Here is a 23,251-nt window from a genome sequence, read left to right on the forward strand (position 1 = left end):
TTCTAAATGTCTCTAAAAACGTATTTTCCAACCCACAAATATATTTAAATTTACAAAGACCTATTATAGGAACTAATTTGGATTTTTTTTTTTGGATGTGTTCTTTTGAAAACTGCATAGCCAAGTACTATGCAACCCATGTAAACTGACCTTGCTATTTTACATAGCATAGCCTCTGGATAGCTTTTATCACTTTCCCAGATGGTGTTTGGCCTATGTATTTTAGTGGAATGGTTTATTTTCTCCTTGATAGGTTTCAAATGCACAAGAAAACATTATACCCGTCTATCTGCATTTGAGTAGAATACAAACTGACTAATAGATAAACATTCTGTGTGAAAGTAAATAGCCTTAAAGTATACTGCCTTCACATTCCATTGATCAGCTCAGTCAGCAAAGTTTTTCATATTGTCACTAATGTTCTAAATATTTGGGAGAGAAGCATGCCAGAAGTGTAGGGTATTTCCATTTGTGTCACATATAAGGTCATTATGAACTACCTCTTGAATTTCTATTGATCCCAATACTGAAGTGGTTTCCTTCACTTCCTTTTTGTCCCTGTTGGAAATGTTGCTGCAGTTGGGAAGAAGGGAATTAGGGGCTGTAAAGTGGAATGGCTCAATCTCTTAGCCAGACAGTGAGGGATTTGGACTGGTTCATTACCTTACCTTCATTAATAGCCTTCTCCAAATTCTTAGCAGTCAAAAAGAGGCCAAGAGTATGAAGCCCCATTACTCAGTTGTACTATCACCGACTGTACACATTCACTTCTGAGGATGTGGTACCCCACCCCCACTCCAAGTTCCAGAATAGATGGTCAGAATAGAGCTCATTATTAAGCTAGTTTATAGAAGAGCTCATAATGCTGCCATGCAGAATCAAAGAATCACAGGAGAGCACTATCTACTCAAAGGTCAGCCATATCTCCTCCAACTGATCTTCATTTCTTCAACATGCCCAATTTCCTAAGAGAACAAATCTTGGATTTTGTGAGGCTAAATGAAAATCACATACGACTTCAGCTTCTGTCTAAATACATGGATTTTTGACCACTCGTATCTCAAATTAATTTTTAAGTCACTCAGAGTTCTAATTTTTAAGTCATTTAAAGCTAAAAGCCAAGATGTATGACTTCAATTTATTTTCAGTGTTATAAATGAGTGTAAAAACACAATAGTGCAGTCATATATTTGGCATTAAATCTTACTAGCCACAAAAAATGTGGGTCAATATTGGATTTTCCAAAGTTGTCTAAATAAGACTGGGTTTGTCAAAACTTGCCAGACGCTTTCAAGTGAACACAGCATGTTGGCGGAAATGAAATGTAATGTCTAAAAGTCAGAAAATAGGTCAGCACTGTGCAAAAGTAAACTTGTCAGTGAGATCAATATGAACCTACAAGTTAATGTGGATATTAGAATTTCCTTACAAGGGATGCACAGGGTAGACCCAGAACACGACTGTAGCATTTATTCACTTGTGAAAAGCAGAGGGCGTATTTAAGTATTATTTTTTGTATCCTTAATGAAAGGCACTGCTTTTTAATATGGAATATTTATATTTAAGCACAGCTTTAATTGACAGAATGTCATAGTAAATTAAATTCTGGTTCAATTGCTCAGTTTTTAGCAACATAAAAAATAAAAAAGGGGAGTAAAGATCAAGTATCATAAAATTTCAGAGATAAGAAATCCCTCATTAGCTTTCTCTATGTTAAGTGTTTCAGAGAATTGGATATTGTGGATAAGATCGGTAAAAATTTTTGTAAGAAAAAAAAACAGAAAGACCTTTCTTGGGGCTTCTCATTGCATTTATTTAAATTTTTTTAAAAATGTACATCACTTATTTATTGAATACATAAAATGCCAGTGCTTTGCAACAGTTTTGTTACTGCATCTCTAAACTAAAAAAAGAAAAGGGGAAAAAACCCAGGAAAATACATTCAAAAGGCCAGGCTGTTCTGCTTATGCATGGGCAGTGGCTGTGGAAAGCTACAGCCTGCTCTGTGACAGTTCAGAAGCATTGCCAAACATCAGCCCACTATCAATGAAAGGTTGCACATAAAGCATTAAAGGATACAAAGAACAACTTGACAGAGAGCAGGAGAAAAATAGGAAATTAAGAAAAATGCCACTTATGCCATGGGTAGGGGTGGGGCTGGTAGACTGAGGTGGAAGTAAGCACAAATGCTGATGTCTTTGGAAACTAGATTTACGGTGAAAGATGGAAGAAAACAAAGTAACATGTTTGGCAAGCTACATTGCAGTGTGTGTGTCCACTTCCAATTTTCTACTTTACTTTCCAAGAGAAATGTAACAAAACTGAGGTAGAAATAAAGCAGGAGCACTACAGCCCAGATTTCAAAATGAGAAGCAAAATTGCACTGACAAGAGTGGAGTCAAAAAGAAGGGGAGGAGATGGAGAGGTTCTTTGTGGATATATATATGTATGTATGTAAGTTGGTTGGTTGGTTGGTATTTGTTTTTATTTATTTGTGTATTTGTTTTGGTTGCTATCCTCTGCATTCTATCAAATAGCACGGCAAGTCTATAAGCTAGATTAGTGAATAGAATGACACCATTCCCAGCAGTTTTAAGAGATAACTTGCAAACTACCACCACCATCACCACCACTACCACCTATGCAATAAAAAGGCAGTCATAGTTTTTAGGTACTGTGACTTTCAGGGTCCTAAACAGGTCTTGTGGCTGACAGGTCTAGACACTAACACAAACTGAATAAGTAGCTTTCAATTAACCAGTGTACCTTTTAAGAACATTTTCACTTAATTATCAAGGAGCAATGTACTAAGAACTCTTGCAGTTACTGACATAAAGAATTATTCTGCTCTGGTTAATTCCCCATAATTAGTAAAAGAACTTAAAAAATCCTTCCATTTCTACTTTAAACTGTAAATATTCAGTTGTATCACACTTCAGTATTTTTCTGGATACATTCAAAGTAATTTTCCTTGCTATTTTCCAATTGTTGAGGTAAACATACATTTTAATATAAAGTAACATTGAAGCCTATCCTATTACTCTCAGCAGTACATAGTGCTTTCAACACATTCCTTTGAGGTACTGTACAAATCACAATCACTTTCCTGAGTTTTTGCAGACAAGAACATTAAAAGAAATGAACTGCAGAAATTAAGGTCCAGATTACCGTTACCCTGTTTTACCTGTTCTTAGCTTAATACTGCAGAACAGACAGGATTGAGGAATACTGTTGCTCTTAAAATGGCAAAAATCTGGTTTTCTGTCATAACACAACTGTTCATCTCTTTAGTCCAATAATGTTTGAAGTTAAAGCTCTTTATATTAGCACATGCCACCAATGTAATTGTGAGGCAAACAAAAAATAAAGCACCACTCCAGGCACTTGACAGCAACTAAATCTCGAGAACAGCAGAATGGAATCAACACACGAGGTTCATGTCCTTCTGAAATCAACACACTTGCACCTTGCTCCTTGGTGAGTGTTGCCTAGCTTGAACAGAACTGAGCATCCACATATGCTTTCTGTCATCTGGGGCTTTCAAATCAGAAGCTCTCATTTGATGCACTTTTCCTCCAAATCTACCCTGACTCTAAAGATGCAACTTAATCGTCATCTTCCCCAGTACCCTTTGCAATTTAAACACTACTGGAAAGGGGCTCTATTCCCTATGTAGCAGGTTTTATGTGTGTGTGCCAACATTCATTACATTTTTTTTTTTCTAAGGAAGTTATCACTGACTGCAACCAAACATTTTGTTCCATTCAACATACATATCAAGCTCCTTTTGAGATATGCTAGGCTGAATCTTGCAGAAAGCATTTTCAAAGTCTTGATATGTAACGGGCCTCAACTGGCTGGGCATAATGGCTGAAAGGTCTGTGGCTGGCATGGCATGGAGGGGGCCCACCACTGCTTCCTGACACAAATGAGCCACGTCTAGTCCAGAAAAGCCTTCTGTGCGCTGGACGAGCAGTGCAAACTCCTTGTCATTGAGACAGTAATTGTGCTGTGAGAGCAGTTGTACTATTATCTGGTGCCTCGCTGTGCTGTCAGGAAGTGGGATTAAAAGTCGTTTCATGAAGTACCTCCGAAGGGATTCATCTATTTCTTCTGGTTTACTGGTGGCACAAATTACTACGATTTGGTCCTCAGCCGAAGTTAGTACAGTGTCCAGTTGCATCAGAAATTCGGTTCTCATCCGACTGACTGGACTGTGTTCCTCATTCACTTGAGAGGAGAGAAGCATGTCAATGTCACTAACAAAAATCACCGAGGGCTGGCGACACCTGGCCACAAGAAAAGAGGCATGGATAATTTTCTCTGCTTCTCCTAACCACTTGGCGACTAGTCCAGAACCGGCAATTTTGAAAAATGTGGCCCCCAGCTGACTAGCGATGCATCTGCCCAATAATGTTTTGCCTGTCCCCCGAGGTCCAAATAAAAGGATGCTCCGAGGTAAGGCCGTCAGTCCACTGAACGCGTCTGACCTCAACACTGGCCATAAAACCTCCTCTTTAATGACAGCCTTCACCAGGTCGAGACCAGCAATGTCATTCCAGTCCACTGGAGGTCCTTGGGTGATAATCTCATTGGTTACCAGGTCGATGAGGTGCGTGTCAGTATTCTTCAGTTGCTCGTCCACAGAGTGGTTGGATGAGGTAGCTGCACGGAGTCCAGGGCCTTGCATTGGGTGAGAGAGGAGCTGCCTGTGCTCGTCCCCATGCTCACTCATTACTGGCGATGTGTACTTCCCAAAGGATTCACTGGATCTTGATCCCAATGAATTTTTAGCAGTACTGTAGGAAGGAGGGGTCAGAGCCCTACTGGACTGGCTGCTGAATTTCCTTTGCTGTTCAGAGGACATTAGCTGCTTCGTTGGCTTAAATGCTAAGGATGATGTTTCAGCACTTCTGTCAAAGCCATTCCCCCGATTTGTGTTTGAAATGCTGTTGTCGGGCATTCTGTACATAGGACTCTGTGTAGATCTCTGTTGGCCATAGCTGTAATTTCCATAACTGGAGTCCATATCTCCTTGCCCTGCCATGTAGAAAGCTTTCCTTTTGAGAGAACTTGCTGAACTGTTTGTCAGAGCCGACGGTGCAATAGGTGTCAAACCATGGCCCTGGTAGGTGTAGCCAGGAACAGTGGTGGGGGGTAGGGGGGTGGGAGCAGGAATTCCTGAAGGCAGGTACGCTGAAGGCGGAGGCGGTGCCCCCCCAGGGCTGTACCCAGACCCCACAGCAGTCTGAGGAGGATAGCTAGCAGACGGATAGCTGTAACTGGAGAGGTTAGAAGTCCCATTGTAGCCTGGGACCAAGGCTGGTGGCGGAGGAGGTGGTGGCGGGGGCTGGAGTAGCCCAGAGCTATGCAAAGGAGACGGATGAGGTGAAGGAAGTGCAGGTGCTGGCTGGCTACTATAAGTAGAATGCAAATATGATCCGTTGTATCCTGGGGCATATTCCTGAGATGGGAGCCCTGCATGAAGACTGGGTACAGTGTGGCTTCCACAGGTACTACTTGAATAACTAGGTTCTGTCAGGTTGCTGGCTACCCCAGGAGAGCTCCCTATACTCGCAGAGACATCTGCTGGAGGGAGGGCTGAACTGACTCCAGCTTTGCTGGCAGTGATAACATCCGGAACACAGTTCATGGGATAAACAGCTTCTGAATTCAAGGAAGGCTGCCAGGGTTCACTTTCATTTTTCCGACCGTTCACTAGTCCTGATGGTGTGTCCGAATAGTTGCTGAGTACGGGTCGGTCCACAGGACCTTCCAAAATGCCGGAATACTTCTCTGCATATTTTTTTAGTAGGTTGGATGCAGTCAGAGCAGATATGTCATCATTCGCCCAGGCGTACTGATAGGTGCGCTGCAGATGACCTCTGTAGGCTTCAACTTTGTGGGCAGGAGACCGAGTGGTTGAGGTGATGTCAAAGTGCTGTTCTGGCCACTGGGCATGCTCTGGCGTCCACTGCATCTTCAAGCCTAAGAATTTTGGGGGGAAAAAAGTTAATTTACTTCAATAGGCATCAGAACTCTTAAAGCTTTTCCCCCAATTTCTTTCGTTACCTATTATTTTCCATTAATGATATGCATACTTTAAAAGATCTACACTGTTTATAATACCTATTATGATCCCTATAATAAGTACTCTTTAAAATGGACTAAACTTCAGCCCTGTTTAAAAAGCACACTGAGTTTAAAATATAACTCTGTAGTTACCTATATTTTTTGCATTTGTAAGGAATAAGTAAATCTATTTCTGTCAAGCCCATCAGCTTACCTACTATACGCACATACACAATCACATATATATGTACACACACATTCCTGTCAAATTAGAATTCAATCATAGGTTCTTAAAATAAGCAGACATTTTAAATATCTTGCACATGGCAGTATTAGCATGTACAATATCTAGCTATTCTGTCTGTTCACATCACAGTTTCTGTTTTACATTTTAAGCAATATAAAAATGAGACACAGCTGACAGATCACATCTAGGATACCTCTCTTATTTGGTACTGAACACCTAGTTAGCACAGTATAATGCTCCCTGCGCAGAACAATATGACACAGACATAGCAGGTCATTCCATAATCCAACTCTCATCTAAAGTGGTCCACGACAGTTTCAAATCTGCTTCGTGGAGTGCAGCAAAGCAATCTCCCAGGCAGCGCTCCATCGCTTTCATTGCACAAAGCCTACAACTCGGTATGAATTACAACTGGCTCCTTTCTGCCTCTCAGTTCTGTTGTTGAGTCTCTGAAAAAAAAAACAAGCATCACTTGTCTGTCGGTCTTCTAGCGTTCTCCCTCCTTCTCTTATAATCCCTCCTCCCCTTACAGCCTGCAAGGTACTAAGAGGGGAGAATGTGTGTGTGTGTGTGTGTGTGTGTGTGTGTTTGTATTTATACACATCCTGTCTTATACATCTTCATATATATATATTATATATGAGAGAGAAAGAGAGAGAGAGAAAGGAAACTGAGGGGAAAGGGAAGATAAGAATGGAGAGAGATTCTGGATTCTAACTCTTTCAATTTCTATAGGAAACCACGTAGGGCATACGCTAGAGGAGTACAAGTAGATAATGAGATGGTCTGGGTAATTCTATCATCTGCTGGGTTACTAAGTGAAGCAAAGTTGACTATGTAGCAAACTACAAAATGAGCATTTTCTCATTTAAGAAAAAAATACTAAGCAGTCAGAATAATTTGAATTTTAAATTGTAAAGAGACTTTAGAAATTACTTTATTTCACAGATTAGGAAACCAGGGCCCAAAGTGATTTATAATGTACCCTCGAGGTCTCACATACAGTTAGTTACAGAAGAGGACTGGTACCCTGTTCTCCTTTTTCCCATTGCTGGCTCATCTCAGTCTAATCTCTGCTTGGTTTAACACTTCCTATTCTGGTACAGCTATATTAAGCATCTCTCCTTCATCTTTTTTGTATTACCCAAAGTGAATTTTGCAAACTGTCTTGTGCCCTCTGGCAGAGATGCCTTGATAAGGAGGAGGCCTGGTCTACATGAAGCATCTGTGGCATCAACCCCCTTCTGAATTACTACAGTCTATTTTGTCAGTTTCTAACCCCTTCTGTGCTCTTCCTCCAAGCTCTGTGGCTCTTCATTGCCTGACTCTGGCTTCTGACGTGGCCGGCTCTGACTTACTGCGATAAACTGAACATAACACACAGTTTGGTAACAGAATGGCATGTTGATTCCCTTCTGACTCCCTCTTCCTTGTTTGCAAAACCACTGCACCAGACACTGGAAGTTAATTAGCAGGATGATGCTGTGCTAATTGTGTTAATTTACAAGGTTTTAGTCAAAGAGAATCATGCCAGGGCTGGCACTGCTGTCATGCTTCCGACTTAATGATTAAGAAATACTGAAAACAAGGTGGGAAGGATTGCAGTAATTACACAAAAAATGAATAAAGCAACAGGATTCATTTGCAAATATATTTTACTGCAATTGTACTCATTTGCATTTTGATTTTTAAAAAGGATCCATGTAGATATTCATTTGCAAATCACAACGCAGTTAAATTAAGTCTGAATGCTGCACAGTGTAACTTAATCAACCTAAATATATGTATATACATATTAGTAAAAATTCTAAAGACCTCAGTTCTCTTGTACATGCAACAGATTCTTTCTTCAATTTCCCTCAACTACCCCCAAAATTCGTATTTATGTTTTAAAACTTTATATATTATTAAATAATCTCATTGAATGGGAAAATAGTATTATAAAATCCTGATGAAATGCAGCTTGCATCATTTCACTCAGAGAAACTCTGAGGATGAGTTCCAGGGAGAACTAAAGTGGTATTCTTAATTATTTCGGCTTTCTCAATCATTACTTTTTAAGGGGGAGGAAAACACACCGCAAAATGGGTGAAATGACCGAAACCACACTTAAAGGGGAAAAGCTGCAATTTTAATGAAGCAGCATTTCAGGAATCATACTTTCATTAAATTCAACTGGAAATTATTAAGAGCAAATCACCAGGAACCAATCGCAAGTAATCAGTATCTAAATGCTTCTAGTGTCATGGGATTTACTTCAAGCCTTATAAAAAGGAGAGAATATTAATGTGACTGTAATGTAGAACTGTCTAAGAGACCTACAAATTCATTAGTCCTGTAAATTATTTCTAGGGAATTTATATTATGGTTTTTTTCTTTAAAATATTATCAAAATACAGAGTAGAGAAAATAAGAACACACATATGCTGTGAGTATAAATGTGATTAGTTTGATACAGAAAAACGTGAAAAAAAAAAGTCTTAAAGGGCTCAACAAATAATTTAGAAGTACAGGCAATGGAATTTAGCACAACACACACACACACATAAGTTAAAGGACGGCTTTCTTTCAGTTCGCTGAGCTAAGCCATTGTTAGCATAAGTTAATAAACATACATAACAAACATTCTGAAGAAATATACTTTTTAACTCAAATGAAACTGCTTATTTTTTTTAAAAAAACACAGGAGGTGGGAACCCCCCACCTGTATTAGCTTAAGTAATGTTTTCTTGTAAATGTATTATTCATAAAAGAGATGAAAAATGATTTTAATAAGTTATAATCACTGTAAAGGACAGTAGTATACAGTTTAAATAGAGTGTCCATTTCATAGGGTATTTTTGCATGGTTTAACTCTAGCAAAACTAAATTTCGTAAGATTTCTTTTTCACCTGAAATTAAGCAAAGATCATATTTATCAAAATTATCTATTTGGAACAATTACTGGATACACCATTGCCTTTTGATTGTCATGCTATTTTTGGATGTGCTTACAAGATAATTGAAAGTTTATTTATTGATGCATAGTAAATAACAATAACCTTTGCAGAGCTGCAAAAGGCAAAATTGTATTTTGTTTAAATACAAGGGAATGGACTTGTTCATATCCCCTGAAATGAGAATTTATCCAGTGCTTTAAAATCATTAATGTTATTTAAAAGCATAAGTTAATCTAACCACAAACTAATTCTTGATATTAGCAGGAGCTGAGGAAATCAGTGTTCAGGAGATTGTCTTGGCCTTCGAAGTACAGAGCCTTTTTGTTGGTTCCTTGAATTTTAACACTAACTGGAAATTGGTAACCAAATTTATTTTTTTGTTGTTATTGTTATTGTGTTTATTGGTGGTGCTATTTCTGATATGAAATGGAACAAAACCACAGAGCCAAATGTTTTCTGAACAACAAAAACATCCTGCTTTGTTTGATTGTATTGCAATTACGTGTGAGTCAGAAGCAATACACCTGTGTCACTTAACTTGGCACTCAAATAATGGGATGAGTTTTAAAAACAGCTTTTATATGGTTTCTCTTCAGAACATGGAGATGGATCTCAGAAACAATACTATTTTAACATTATTAGAAGCATGACTTTAGAACAATAACTCCTACTGTTGTTTGGAAATAGTTTAAATAGGTACAGTAAAAATTCAGAAAACAGTGGAAAGTAAGAAAAATAGTTTTTAAAGATAATTGAAGAATTGTTGCAAAACATCAATTTTTACTTTTGAAAGGATCAGAAAAATCTTAATACAGCTGGCAAATTTCATCATGCAACGTGTTTTTTGAAAATACACAATCTAATAGAAAATTGCTTTTAAGATAATTTAAGTGTTACATAGGAATGACAGGTACTAGAGTAAAACATCTGAGCATTGTTCTTATTTTATTGTTATGGGATGACTCCATGTATATATAAATGAACAAATCCATATTTCCTATATAACTGGATAGTATGGATAACATTTGCCATTCTTACCATTACTGACCACTTTATAACTTAGGTTTAATTACTAACCAGTTACTGCCTTGTTGCTTTACTTTTTCTATTTTGCTCTTTAACTAGTTTCAAAACAAAACAACTATAGCATCCTCTAAAGTTCTGCCACAGCTATAAAATTTTAAACAGTAATATAGAAAAATGAAGGGTAAAAAAGCAACTTTCAAAATGAGAGGAAAATTGGAAATAAAAGGTTAGGTCTTCTAGAATCTGTTTTTAGCATATATTCATAGGCACTCACTACCCAACCCACTCCTCATATACGTGTACTATTCAACAGTCCATCAGGTCTAAAATAGTTACTCCCTTTTACAATGTTCCCATAGGGTAATTTTGGCTGCTAGGGGCTCTGCCTTCATTTGTAAGTTTTCTCAGACTTCCTAAGGGCAGGGACCTGAGGCAAACACCTGCAGGCATGGCGGGTTTGCCTGCTGTAAAACAGATGCATAGCACTCACACAGGCCTGCATGACAACATTACTACACCTATTACATTTCTTTGAGCTATTGCACCTCTGAACCTTTCATTATTTTTTAACATTAAAAAAATTAATATAATATTAGCAAGGGTTTCTCTGAAAAACAATCACTACTGGGGTAAATACTGTAAAGTAATTATAATACTTTACAGCCTCTTCTTTCTGATGCAACAGATTTATCATCTCTTGGGTTGGAAATGGCAGAACTAACATACAGAGCATTCAAAATTTCCAGTAGAAAGTAGAAAATTCATTGGCTAAAAATACAGGTCTATGCAGTGAAGAACCTTCTGAGAGAAGGATTGTACACCTCCTGGCACTGCAAACTGGCCCTGTGCAATATCTACTTATTAACATTCTTCAATGGGAGTGATGACCAAATGAAATGTTTGAGGAGACTAATGCAGCCTTGTCTACTCATCCTCATAAGCCAAGAGGCCAACACAGCATTATCTAGTATTACTAGTACTAACTCATTTGATCTGGAAATTTCTTCAGCCCATTCCCCGATCATTCTTGGCTTTAAAATATGGCATAAAATCTACAAGTGACAGAAAGGGAAAAAAGTGAGGAAGAAGCACTGAAATTACGTATCATTTTTACCTAATTTTGTTCCATCTTTAGAGGACCAAAATTAGAAGATTTTATAAGCTGAATGTAACAGAGGGGCTGTCAAATTTTAAATTTAGTCAATAAAAGATGAACTATGTACAAAGCATTGTGGTTCAATGCTAAAAAGGAGGATCCATTTTCTATAAGGTGATGAAACCTTTTCAACTCTCTTTTTCACAATTTCACAGTCTAAATTCTCCAAAATTAGACTCTTTGATTTTAGAGATTAACAGAACTTTAAAATGACCTAACCATTCCAGACATCCTCACTTTTCGATTGATGTTTCACTTATAATGATGTCTTATAGGATTGGATACGATTTTGCATAATATAGTATTTTATTTGGAGCCATTGATAGATTGTTGGGATAGAAAGGGACTGAAGGAACATAAAGAAGGTTCTAGAATTTTGTTTCACGGTGAAAATTCCAGCCTGTAGAATCAGACCACTGGCAGCATTGCTTACATCATCACTTACTTGTTCTAATCTTGGTTAAGTTGCTTAAGCACATCATACTCACTTACTCAGCTGTGATATGTGGACAATAATGGTATTATTTAACCTTACTGTATTGCTATTAAGATTACCTGAATAATATTTTGTGAAACTATTTCCCAACTGTGAACTGCTACACAAATATTTCTTAGTGTTCTTTTATTTTGAAAAGGCCAGGGGTGCATTAAAGACAAAACACAACAACACTGGCTAGATAGAAAAAAAGTAAAATCACTCCCAGAATTTATAAGTCAGTTTTCCTTCAACCTCAGGACAGCAACTGTAAATGAAATCTTCCAGTGGGACTGTTGGTTCCAAGAAAGATATAGAAATTCTCTCATTCTGAGCAAAACAAAGAGCATAATCTCTTTAATCAAAAAGGTGTCAACATTTTCAAATGTTTTCATAGTATTTTATTTATTTTTGATGTTTCCTGTGACTCAACATTTTAGAGATCAAAACTAAGAAATAAAGTACTTAGAGGTTTGAGACTAGTTAAAACTCATTTTAAAACCTGCAGTTTCAAAATAAGATATTCTAATTATATAACAATACTGTCAAATAATTTTTTCTCTTTAAATCATATTTTCACACCTCAAGACTCCAAATTATAATACATTTTGCAGCAGCCTTCTCAACCCATTCCATTGTATTTGCATAAAACAATGCTTTTTTTTTAACAATTATGAAGGCATTTCTGGCTAAATGGGTCTTAGTAAATATAGTTCAGATACCTCACCCTCTTACAGAGAAATTGCAATCTGACAGCCTGAGGGTAATATATACCCTGCAACTGTGTTTTGTTTGGCCAGCACAGGGCTTTACAAATCACTCAACTTTATGTTTTAAAAGATCCATCCCCCCCGCAAAAAAATCTGTATTTCCATATTTCCCATTTTTCAGACAAGATCTTACAACACTTCATTCGTGCATGGCAATAGCTGTCCGATTCTGGGGACCAGCTCCCTCCTTGGGGCGTATCCTACCCTTTCCACTTTGTCATGGTGCTCCTATCCCCTGACAATGTCAGGTATTTTCATGGTATCTACCAGGTCACACAGGCATTTAAATTTAGGACTCCACTTTAGAGCTTCAACTCCAGTTTCTTAACTTACGTACCTTTTCTTGAAATCTAGAAAGTATACAGCTCTAAAAGTTAAAAACATTTTCCAAATACTTTTTTTTTATGAGAAGAGAACCTCCCTACCCTCTTACAACACAACACATGGGAAATAATTGATAATTTTCTTATTGATACAGTGTCATTAGTACAACAGTGTGGAATGATGAATAATGAATGGTATCTTAAAAAACTGGTCTCAGATGCTGTTTCAGTGTTCCCCTTTTTGCTCTAATTTGTCAGATATTATTTTTTGCTATTTTCCTATCCATTTTCACCATTCCTAATGTGCTGTATGTTTGATACCACAAACCAAAGCTTAATTTAACAGTCAGTGAAGCATCTCCTATTAGTTGAATACATGAGCATTAGTACAACTTTTATAAGGTTATTTAAGCTACTCCAAAGTTATGCTTCTTATTTCCTACAGAAAGTTGTTGGGTAGATGGTATGCAGGTAAGCAACCGATCTTGTTGTCTAAATGTCTTTATTTTGGGCTTCATAAAAGCCTGTATTTAATGTTACAGGCACCATGACTTGGACTAGGATGGTATTAATATATACTCTGTGTTTAAACTAAACTTGTAGGTAGCTTATGATCTGAATTGGGTTCTCTACAATGCATTAAATTGTATCCATAGCAAGAAAATATTCACCCAACAAATATGACCAAGTGTAATGGTGACTATTTTTGCCAAAATTTCATGTGGAGGATAAAACTTGATATGCATGGGTCTGATTGGTCATTATTTTTAATATGCAATAAAATGGCTTGCATTTATGAGAATGAATGCATAAGCATTATGCAAAGCAAATTACAGTGATGAAAGAAATATCATTTTTAGATCACTGAGCCTAGATTCACTATATGATCAGGACAGAAACCATATCATTTAAAGCAACCCAGGAAATCACGATCATAATTCAAACAAGTAATTTTTCCCTTAGAATTTCCTATACTTAAAGTATACAAGTGAACATATTATCATGCTCACACACAAATCCACATAGTTTAAAATTATAACTTAGATCTATGATTTCTGTGTGGGGGTAGGTTTTTTAAATGTTTCTGTGTAAAATTTTTGAATAATAATCTAAAACCAAGTAAAAAAAGTGTACAAAACTGTGTATATTCTATGGTAAGTTATTCAGAAGGATACATGAGGATGCGTGTACATGCAATTTAAAATATACAAATAATTCACACTCTGAATCTTCCTAAGTGTCAGGTGTCATTAACTATTGTAAGGGAAAGAGTCTGAGGTAAAAGGGCTGATTTTCCCATATTTAAAAACTGTTATTTTGTTTATGCTACCTCTGTGAATTTTAGACAATTTATAATCAGTTTAAGTAGCACTTTGTAGTTAACCTTTAAAGTTGTTACTTTGCAGCCTTTCATTTCTTATGCCCTCTCTTTCCTTTTTCTGTATACATTTTTCAATCCATTAAGGCCATCTACCCTTCCCCCCAGATCATCAGGACATACCACGTATGTCCATAGGGACTGCAGTGGCTAATGAATATGTATGTTCTGTGTCACAACAGAGCACTACCCTTGTTCTGCAGTATCAACCCTCTTATGTGTGTAAATAACAGGTGAGCTGTAGCATGCAGGGATAAATGGGGTTAACACAACCTGAGAGCCCCATGCTATATTCATAGCATCCAGCCTGTATGATTGATCCATAAACAGAGTACTAAATGCCAAAAGTATTATGCATTTTCTGAGTGTTTTGAATCTTTATTTTTTAAAGTATTTTGCAGAGATAATAATTATCATCATCCTAAAAGTCTGAGGTTATTCCAGTTGATTCTCAAAATACTGTTTTGCCGTACAAAATATATTTGCATTTTTATTTAAGAAACATCTGGCATGATACCAACCTTGAATTATGACATGGCTAGTATATTTCATCAATCATAATCCTAAAATGGTATACTAACCACTAGGTGCACATACAACTGTCTGTAAATATTTGTGTGTGTGTGTGTGTGTGTGTGTGTGTGTGTTCCATTTCAACTATCTAAATGCAAAGCCCAATTTAGTTATATTTAAACTGAACTCTATTCATGTTTTGCCCAACACACCAAGCTGAAAAGGGTCAATAAATAAATTAAGAAATCTTCCAAACCCCACAACCTTGCTTAAAATGAAATTTGCATTCATCTACTTCTCTGTGTTCCTCTGGAACCATACTCTAAAAAGACAGTTTACATAAGACAAAATAGATATATGTCTGCTTATTTAAGATTGAGCACTGTCTCATATAATTAGACAAAAGAGTAAGAATGTTATTCACATGTTGAGGGTAAAACTGTTCAACCATTCTCCTTAAAAACTTTGCTTTAGGTGACTCTAAAGTATGCAAAGCCCAGACAAAATTTGTTTAGGTTATTTATGCATTTTTCTCTTTTTGGCAATTCGTGCATTAATTTTTAATGCAATAGCAAAATAGTGTCTTGGACTTTGAAAAAAAATTCTATAGTCACGGCTGGGTGACATAGTGCATTAATTCAGTGTCCTTCACTCCTGGGACCTGTGTATAATTTAGTCCAGCCTGAAGAAAATAACTTTGATATGAAGGTAGTGGAAAAAGCTACATATGAAATGAGTTTTGGTAGGTTACGTGTTGTTTTTTTCCAAATAAGACGTTGTAAGAAGATAAACTGATTTAGAATACAACCAGCACAGCCTAGGATTAAAAGTGAGAATCTCTTAGCAACGGCAGTAGTTTCCTCACCTCTTCGTTTTCCCCACCCTGCCCCCTTCTAGTGAAATAGACCTGGTGAAATAGACCTGAGCACCACCTATAATTGGGATCCTCTGATTTCCAGATAGACTGAACATTGTTAAGGTGCAGTGTGAACGACGGTCCAGTCATTAGCACGGCTGGCTCTTTCATTTGTAAAAACAAAGAATGCTGCATAATGAGCAGAAACAGGAGAGGATATCAGCATCTTCAAAGGAAGTGGCATTTCCTTTCCTGGAGAGGGTGCCCAACAACCTAATCCATGGGAAACAGGAGGAGAGACTGCAAGTAAAGAAATTGTTTCTTGAGATCCCATCTCTGCACAATTTCATCTACTGTTATGATGCAAAATGCCATTATGTTAAAAAAAAGTTTAGGCTTTGGCTGAATTCAATAAATGGCTGATCCAGTCCTGTGTGTATTAATCACATGAAAAACATACAGATTCCTCTTCTTTTGCTCATGGTTCTCCAATTAATTCCAATTCAATTCTCTTCTGTTGTAAATAAACAGGGCTTACTTTGTCTCTAATATAGCAACTAAAATTAAAGTTGCTCTTTACAAAAATTAGCTGGGTGTGGTGGTTAATGCCTGTAATGCTACTGGGGACGCTGAGGCACAAGAATAGCTTGAACTGGGGATATGATGGCTGCAGTGAGTTGAGATCATGTCACTGCACTCCAGCCTGGGCGACACGGTAAGACTGTCTCAAAAAAATTAATAATAATAAAGTTGCTCTCAATATTGTTTTTGGTGGAGTTAAAGGCATAAAGATGTTGTTACTTCCAGATGGTCTAAACTATTGTAAAATTTTATACTTCTTATTGATGATTATGACTATTTTACTGGCCTCTTTAGTAATGGGTAAGTAGCAGTGTTTGCTAATAATTTTAGAAGACAGGGGGATATTTTTCAGCCACATTTTTATTATTTATTTATTTTATTATTATTATTATTTGAGACAGGGTCTCACTCTGTCACCCAGGCTGGAGCATGGTGGCATGATCTTGGTTCACTACAAACTCCACCTCCCAGGCTCAAGTGATCCTCCAGCTTCAGCCTTCAGAGTAGCTGGGACTACAGGCTCACGCTACCATGCCCGGCTAATTATTGTGTATTTTTTGGTAGAGATGGGGTTTCACCATGTTGCCCAGGCTGGTCTCAAATTGCTGGACTCAAGTGATCCACCCACCTAGGCCTCCCAAAGTGCTGGAATTACAGGCATTAGCCACCACACTCAGCTCAGCCACATTTTTGAACTACCAGATAATTTAAAAGAAATTTCATTTTAAGTGTGCTAGTTTTACTTGTTTATATTAAAAGAGTAAGTCAAATTCTCCCTGCTACCTCTTTAAATCATGTGCCTCTTCATAGCACACAAATTCCCTAAGCAACACGAAAACCCAACTCTGTCTAAAACCATAAAATAATATAGGTAGCCTACACAAAAATTCAAATCTGGGTACCGATATGTGCATATGTAAGCTTATGACTGCAGTTGTGGAAAGGCTATAGAGAATATAAGGGAAAGAGTGACAGAAGAAAGATTTTTAAAAACTGTTTTTATCCTAAAAATGATCTATGCTTTACTAGCTTTATTATAGATAATCCAAGAAACCAAAGAACATTCTAAATTATTTAACTAACTTATGCACATATTTTTATCAAAACTAAGTATTATTTAAGGTTTTCTTTGGCTACATATTTATTATTTGTGGCTTAAACCAAGTCAAAAACCTTAAAGAAATTCTGCACTTATAAAACTCCATATCTTATTGGTGATCTCAAAATATATGATGAATGCTGATTTCCTTAATTGAATACCCATTTTTGGGAAGGTCTAGGTTTACAGGAAAAGCAAATAATTAATGCACCCCTATTATTACTATAGAATTATGTTTGTGTTTTCTATGCAATACTGTTCTCCTTTTAAAATAGAATAGACAATTAATAGAATTAATGGTGAGTCATAGGTCTAAAAGTAAATTCCTAATTTTTGAACTGATGTACCTAGAACCAGTATCCTTTTAAGCAAATCTTTTTAAAAGCACCAGAATGCCTACTAAGAGTACTGTAATTTTGTTTGTATTTTACTTTCAATCTTCTGGCCATTATATGATCACTTAGCTAACTTGTGAAGATTTTTCTGGTGAGGATGTTGTATCGTGCCCTCTGTTTATTTAGTGCTTCTACACCCAGCCATTGTTTTCATATTTTACTTTAGAAATTATTTTATCTAGCTCAATTTCAAATAATATGCTCTAAAAAAATCTATTCAAAAATGTAGCATAAAATATTGGATTGCATCCCTGGCCATAGCTTCCAGAAGCATTAAAATGTTACTAGAGTACCCAAATGACAGCAATGACAGCTTAATCACTTAAAGGCTTTTTACATTAACAGGTTTTTTTTTTTTTTTCTATTTGAGTACTAATATTCAGGCATGATTTGATATGAGGTTACCTGTTAAATACAGCTAAATAACACACTTTTTAAAAATATCAAAATCAAGTTTGGCATCTAATGAACATTCCCTTATGCTTTCTGAAATATTAGTGCACATTCGTAAAGGTTTGTTTCTTTTATTTTTTCCCACCCAATATATGTATTTTAAAAATTAGTCTGATAATTAGCATGCATGGTGCAATAGCTCCCTGTATTGTTATAATTTTAAGTAGAAGATCCATGGATAAAACATAATTGAAAGGTGAGCCTATTAATCTAGAGAATAACCTCCACAAACCAAATAGGAATGAATCATTTTTAAGTCTCTACCCATTTTAGCTTTATATTCCTAAGAAGAAGAGAAAGAAAAAAAAAGAGAGACACAAAAGGTGACCTTATTTAGACATATTAGTCAAGGCAGCCTTTGCTGTTTTTAAGCAAACATGATTGTGACTCCACTTTTTCCATCCAGTTTTCCAGTGTGTAAATTGGATGATGACTTGGACAATTCTCTCTTCATTAGTGAGCTGTGGAAAGGAAATACAGAGGTGGCTTTTTCTGTTTTAAACTCTGCAGTGTCTTGTAGCTGGATTCCAAAGCATCAAGGAAAGATTATATATACATACATATATATATATATATATATATATATTTTTTTTTCCTAGACAAGCTGTCGTAATTGAAATGAAGTCTAATCAGACTCATTACTGTTTTCAGCAATTTGCACCACCAAAGATGCTTATTAGGTAACTGTGTTTAATAAACCACTCTTTAGAAAAATACCAGTAATGAGCTCTTAACAGCCAATCTTTAGCGTGAATGTAATGTGAAAAGTGTTCCTAGCGCTGAATAGATTTTCACATTTAGTAGTGTCATAATTAAGCTCCATGAATTGGTTGCTTTGATGTTAGATTTATTGCAATAATCTCTTTTTTTCTATTTTAAATATACTTGGAAATACAGTTATCTTCTATTAGAGCTGGATTATATTCATTGTACAGCAAATTTTAGGCTAGTGCCAACTTAGTCAAGAGGTTTTTCAACTTAGGACTTGTTAACAAATGGTAACCACGAATTTTATGACTGATAATTGATATTAGCTATCACGTCTTTCTTCATCAGTATTCCTATACTTCAGAAAAAAGTCTTGCAGTCATTGGATTATACATGAAAATGTATCTCAGATATAAATATATTCTTATCATTAAGAGGAAAAATGGCATTTCTATCACTAAGCTAAAACATTAAAAAAATGGACATTCTGAAAGAAACATCTAAAGAAATGTCAATTTTTCAGAATAGCAGATATAAATAACATTATATTGCTTTATTGGATATTGTTGTTAAAAATGTGAATATCATTTTCCTCCCTGATTGTTCCTTTTTTGCAGCACTATTTACTAAGCTCTTAACATTAAAGGACAATATTGTGGTTATATATTATTTATATGCACTAAGGGTGGTCATGAGAGTTAGCTAGGCTTCTTATTGATAAGGGAGAAAAAAAAAACCACTGTTATATACCTCTGAGGACAAGAGTTTTTCCATGCAAGATGATGCATGTGCTAAAATAAGTATATTATCTATAGAAAGTATGTTGATTATTCTATTAATAGAATATATCTTGAGGCATGTATATATATATATATATATATATATATAATGATTACACAGAAGAAATTGAACATTTTTATTGTTTTGGAGGACAACTAAATCAGTCTTATCCAAAGCTCTTCAGCTTGTAGTAATGAAATGAAACCTCTCACATGGTAACATAAATATCTTTTGCTTACTAAAAGCAACCCAAAAGATGACACAATCAGTTTTGAAATGAGCCTCTGGTCATTCTGAAATGAATCCATAAAGAGAATCAATAAATGAAAAAGTACAAAAAATAACAAGAGACCAAGAATTTATACCCATTCATGACAAAATGTTAAGAAGGATTCTGTTACTGAATGATTCCTCTTCCAATGCAACCTTTCTTTCTTCTAACCTCACAAGCTTCACGACTCCTAATTGAAGCCAATAAGCCTCCATAACTGTTTTCAGCTTTCTGAATCAATAGGGCCATGAGAACCAAGACTGTCAAATTAATGACTTGTTTCATCTGATTTTTTGGAATGCACTTCTTTGAATTACAAAGTAGAGAAGAAACCAAACTCATTCCCTTGTGAATTGGTATAGCTTTCAGATCAAAATGTCTTCCTGTTTAAGCCTTGAATAAATTTGTATTAAGAATCACAAAAGAAAAAAACTGCGGATAAAACTACTACAAAACCTATATTCTGCGTCGTTAAGTTACTCACAGCTAGACTATTAAAAAACAAATAAACAAAAAACTAAGAGGGTTCATTGCCTTGTGACTTCTTACAACCTTAAACAACTTTATTTATGAATCATGTCGGGTATGAATGTTTTATAAAAGAGAATGTATGCTTTCTATGTTTGCTTTTATTATAAAAGAGACCACAAGATGTTAAATAATAATAATAACAATATAAAATCATTTTGGTGGGTTTTAAAAATAACTTTCCATAATGATAAATTTCGTTTTAGTTATGAATTTTAGTTAGAAACTAAGTATCTATGTCAGAGGTGTCTGAACTAGAGCAACTTCATCTTGAATAAGGGCTGGGTAAAGTAAGGCTGAGACCTACTGGGCTGCATTCCCAGGAGGTTAGGCATTCTTAGTCACAAGATGAGATAGGAGGTCCGCACAAGATACAGGTCATAAAGACCTGGCTGATAAACAGGTTGCGGTAAAGAAGCCAGCCAAACCCACTAAAACCGAGATAGTGACGAAAGTGACCTCTGGTCGTCCTCACTGCTCATTCTACGCTAATTATAATACATTAGAATGCTAAGAGACACTCCCACCAGTGCCATGGCAGTTTACAAATGCCTTGCCAACGTCAGGAAATTACCCTATATGGTCTAAAAAGGGGAGGAACCCTCAGTTCCAGAAACTGCCCACCCTTTCCCAGAAAACTCATGAATAATACACCCTTTGTTTAGCATATGATCAAGAAATGACTATAAGTATACTCAATTGAACAGCTTATACTCCTGCTGTGCCTTTGGAGTAGCCATTCTTTTATTCCTTTGCTTTCTTAATAAACTTGCTTCCACTTTACTCTATGGACTCGCCCAGAATTCTTTCTTTCGTGACATCCAAGAACCCTATCTTGGGGTCTGGATCAGAACCCCTTTCTAGTAACACCTAGTTAACATCTATTTCATCAGGATTTAACCATGGGTTATATAGAGAGTTGGCAGAATTTGCAACTTAATTTGCAGTTTTAATTTCTAACTTGAGAAACACAAGCTAGGGAGGATGGATATATGCATGAAACAGATTCCAGTGCAGAGAACAAACAATGCATAACACATATGATCATATAAATCAAGGGATGGGTCAACTGGGCATAATAAAATGGTAACGGTAATGGGGAGCATGTTAATCAAGTAAGACTTTTGGATGAAGTGGGTTTTTATGCTTGAGCTTTTGGCCCTATCATGCAGACATCCGCCAAAAGATACAGAGAAGTAATATACTCAAGTTTCTTCTCAAAATGAATTAGAGCTTATTAATCCTTCACACTGTGAAGCACCTACAATACCAAGTATCAGCTTTACCATTCTTACCCATTATCAGTTTCATCACTTGCCATATTCCTGAACTAAAAAAGATTAAGCAAACACCCTTCCATATATTTCCATGAAACAAACAAACAAGCAAACAGACAAGCCAAAGTGAAACCTGAGCATTCAACTTCTTTTCCTAGACCTTCCACTGTTTAAGGCTTACTATCCCCCATTGCTCACCTTTGGCTTTAGCATGTGGGCCAGTGAGTTCCCTTCTTCTCTTCCCTGCTTTCTCCCTGCTGTCAAGTAGTTTATCAATTATGAGAATATAGGTTACAGAGAAAATATATTGTAAGTCTCAAAATTAGAATACAAAAACACTGCCCTCGACTCTCTGAATCTTGATAGCTTTTACCATCACTAGAAAAAACAAATAGGATCAGTTGGCTACACAGTTTAAAAAATGACAAATGGTGATCACGCTCTAATAAATCCAAATGCCTACTATTACGTAAGAATCTTGCCCATAGTGCTAGGGAATATACATTCTGGCTCTGATGGAGTTTGCAATCTATCTTTAGGGGAAATTTAGCAAAAAAAACCCACTCAGTTCCAAATCTAATAGAGAGAGGTGGCTATACAGAGGAGCTAATAGTTGAGGTATATCTTGGACACTGAATAGAACTTCATCATTTAGAATAGAGAGAGAGGAGGTTTCCTGCCTTTGACAAAAGTTGGTCAAAAGCACGATGAAGCCAAGTATGCATGACAGGTTCTGGAAGCAGAGTGGTCTGACATTGTTAGAAGATAGGACAGAAGTATATGTCTATGCATGGGGGGACCAGACAGAGGTACATACAAAGCTTGAATTCAGATTGCAAAGGGACTTGACTGTTTGGACTTTATCCTACTGCCAACATAAAGTGCTGCTCTGATTTGTTCCTAAGCAATGTATCAATAATAAAGATATACAGGACAAATTCGAGGGGACAAATAAGCAGGGTCTAAACTTAAGCAAGAGGAAGGAAAAAAATCCACAAAAGATTTCAGAGGTAGAGTCAAAAGGATGGGCTAACCAATTATATTTGGAGGAATGAAGGAAAGGAAAGGGGGCATTTAAAGGAAATCACTGGAAAAATAAAAAATAAATTTGTGAGATATCTGTCCATTGGCTAACAAAGAGATTGTGGTGGATACTGCATTTAATCCTCAAAAAGCCCAGGGAGGGATTTTTATTACCCTTTATATATGATGAAGCAGCTTCCCTGAATCTAAGGAACTTTCTTAAGGCCAGCCCAGAGCTAAAGATGCAACCTGGAACATGTGCCCCCAAATTGCTACAATTTGTCTCTCCTTGGAGAACTACTGGAAGAGTTTTAGCTTGTACAAGCAATGGGTTGGCAGCTGGAAAGATGGAAGAGAAGTCCAAGCTTTACAAGGAGGGT

The 23,251-nt window shown here is 36.4% G+C and overlaps 1 protein-coding gene across 2 annotated transcripts in view; it reads right to left on the bottom strand.

The window, feature by feature from the left end:
- The window catches only part of FIGN (fidgetin, microtubule severing factor), a 136,699-nt gene that overhangs the window by 5,519 nt on the left and 107,929 nt on the right, over positions 1-23,251 (bottom strand). For both annotated transcript variants that reach the window (XM_019022825.4, XM_004032714.5), the window contains one exon: positions 1-5,988. This exon is cut by the window's left edge and continues 5,519 nt beyond it. In XM_019022825.4, the coding sequence (XP_018878370.1) occupies positions 3,734-5,980 (2,247 nt within the window). In that variant the 5' untranslated portion in view covers positions 5,981-5,988 and the 3' untranslated portion in view covers positions 1-3,733. The remainder of the gene's footprint in view (positions 5,989-23,251) is intronic.

The sequence above is a fragment of the Gorilla gorilla genome, chromosome 11, assembly GCF_029281585.2.
Source record: "Gorilla gorilla gorilla isolate KB3781 chromosome 11, NHGRI_mGorGor1-v2.1_pri, whole genome shotgun sequence".
NCBI lineage: Eukaryota > Metazoa > Chordata > Mammalia > Primates > Hominidae > Gorilla > Gorilla gorilla.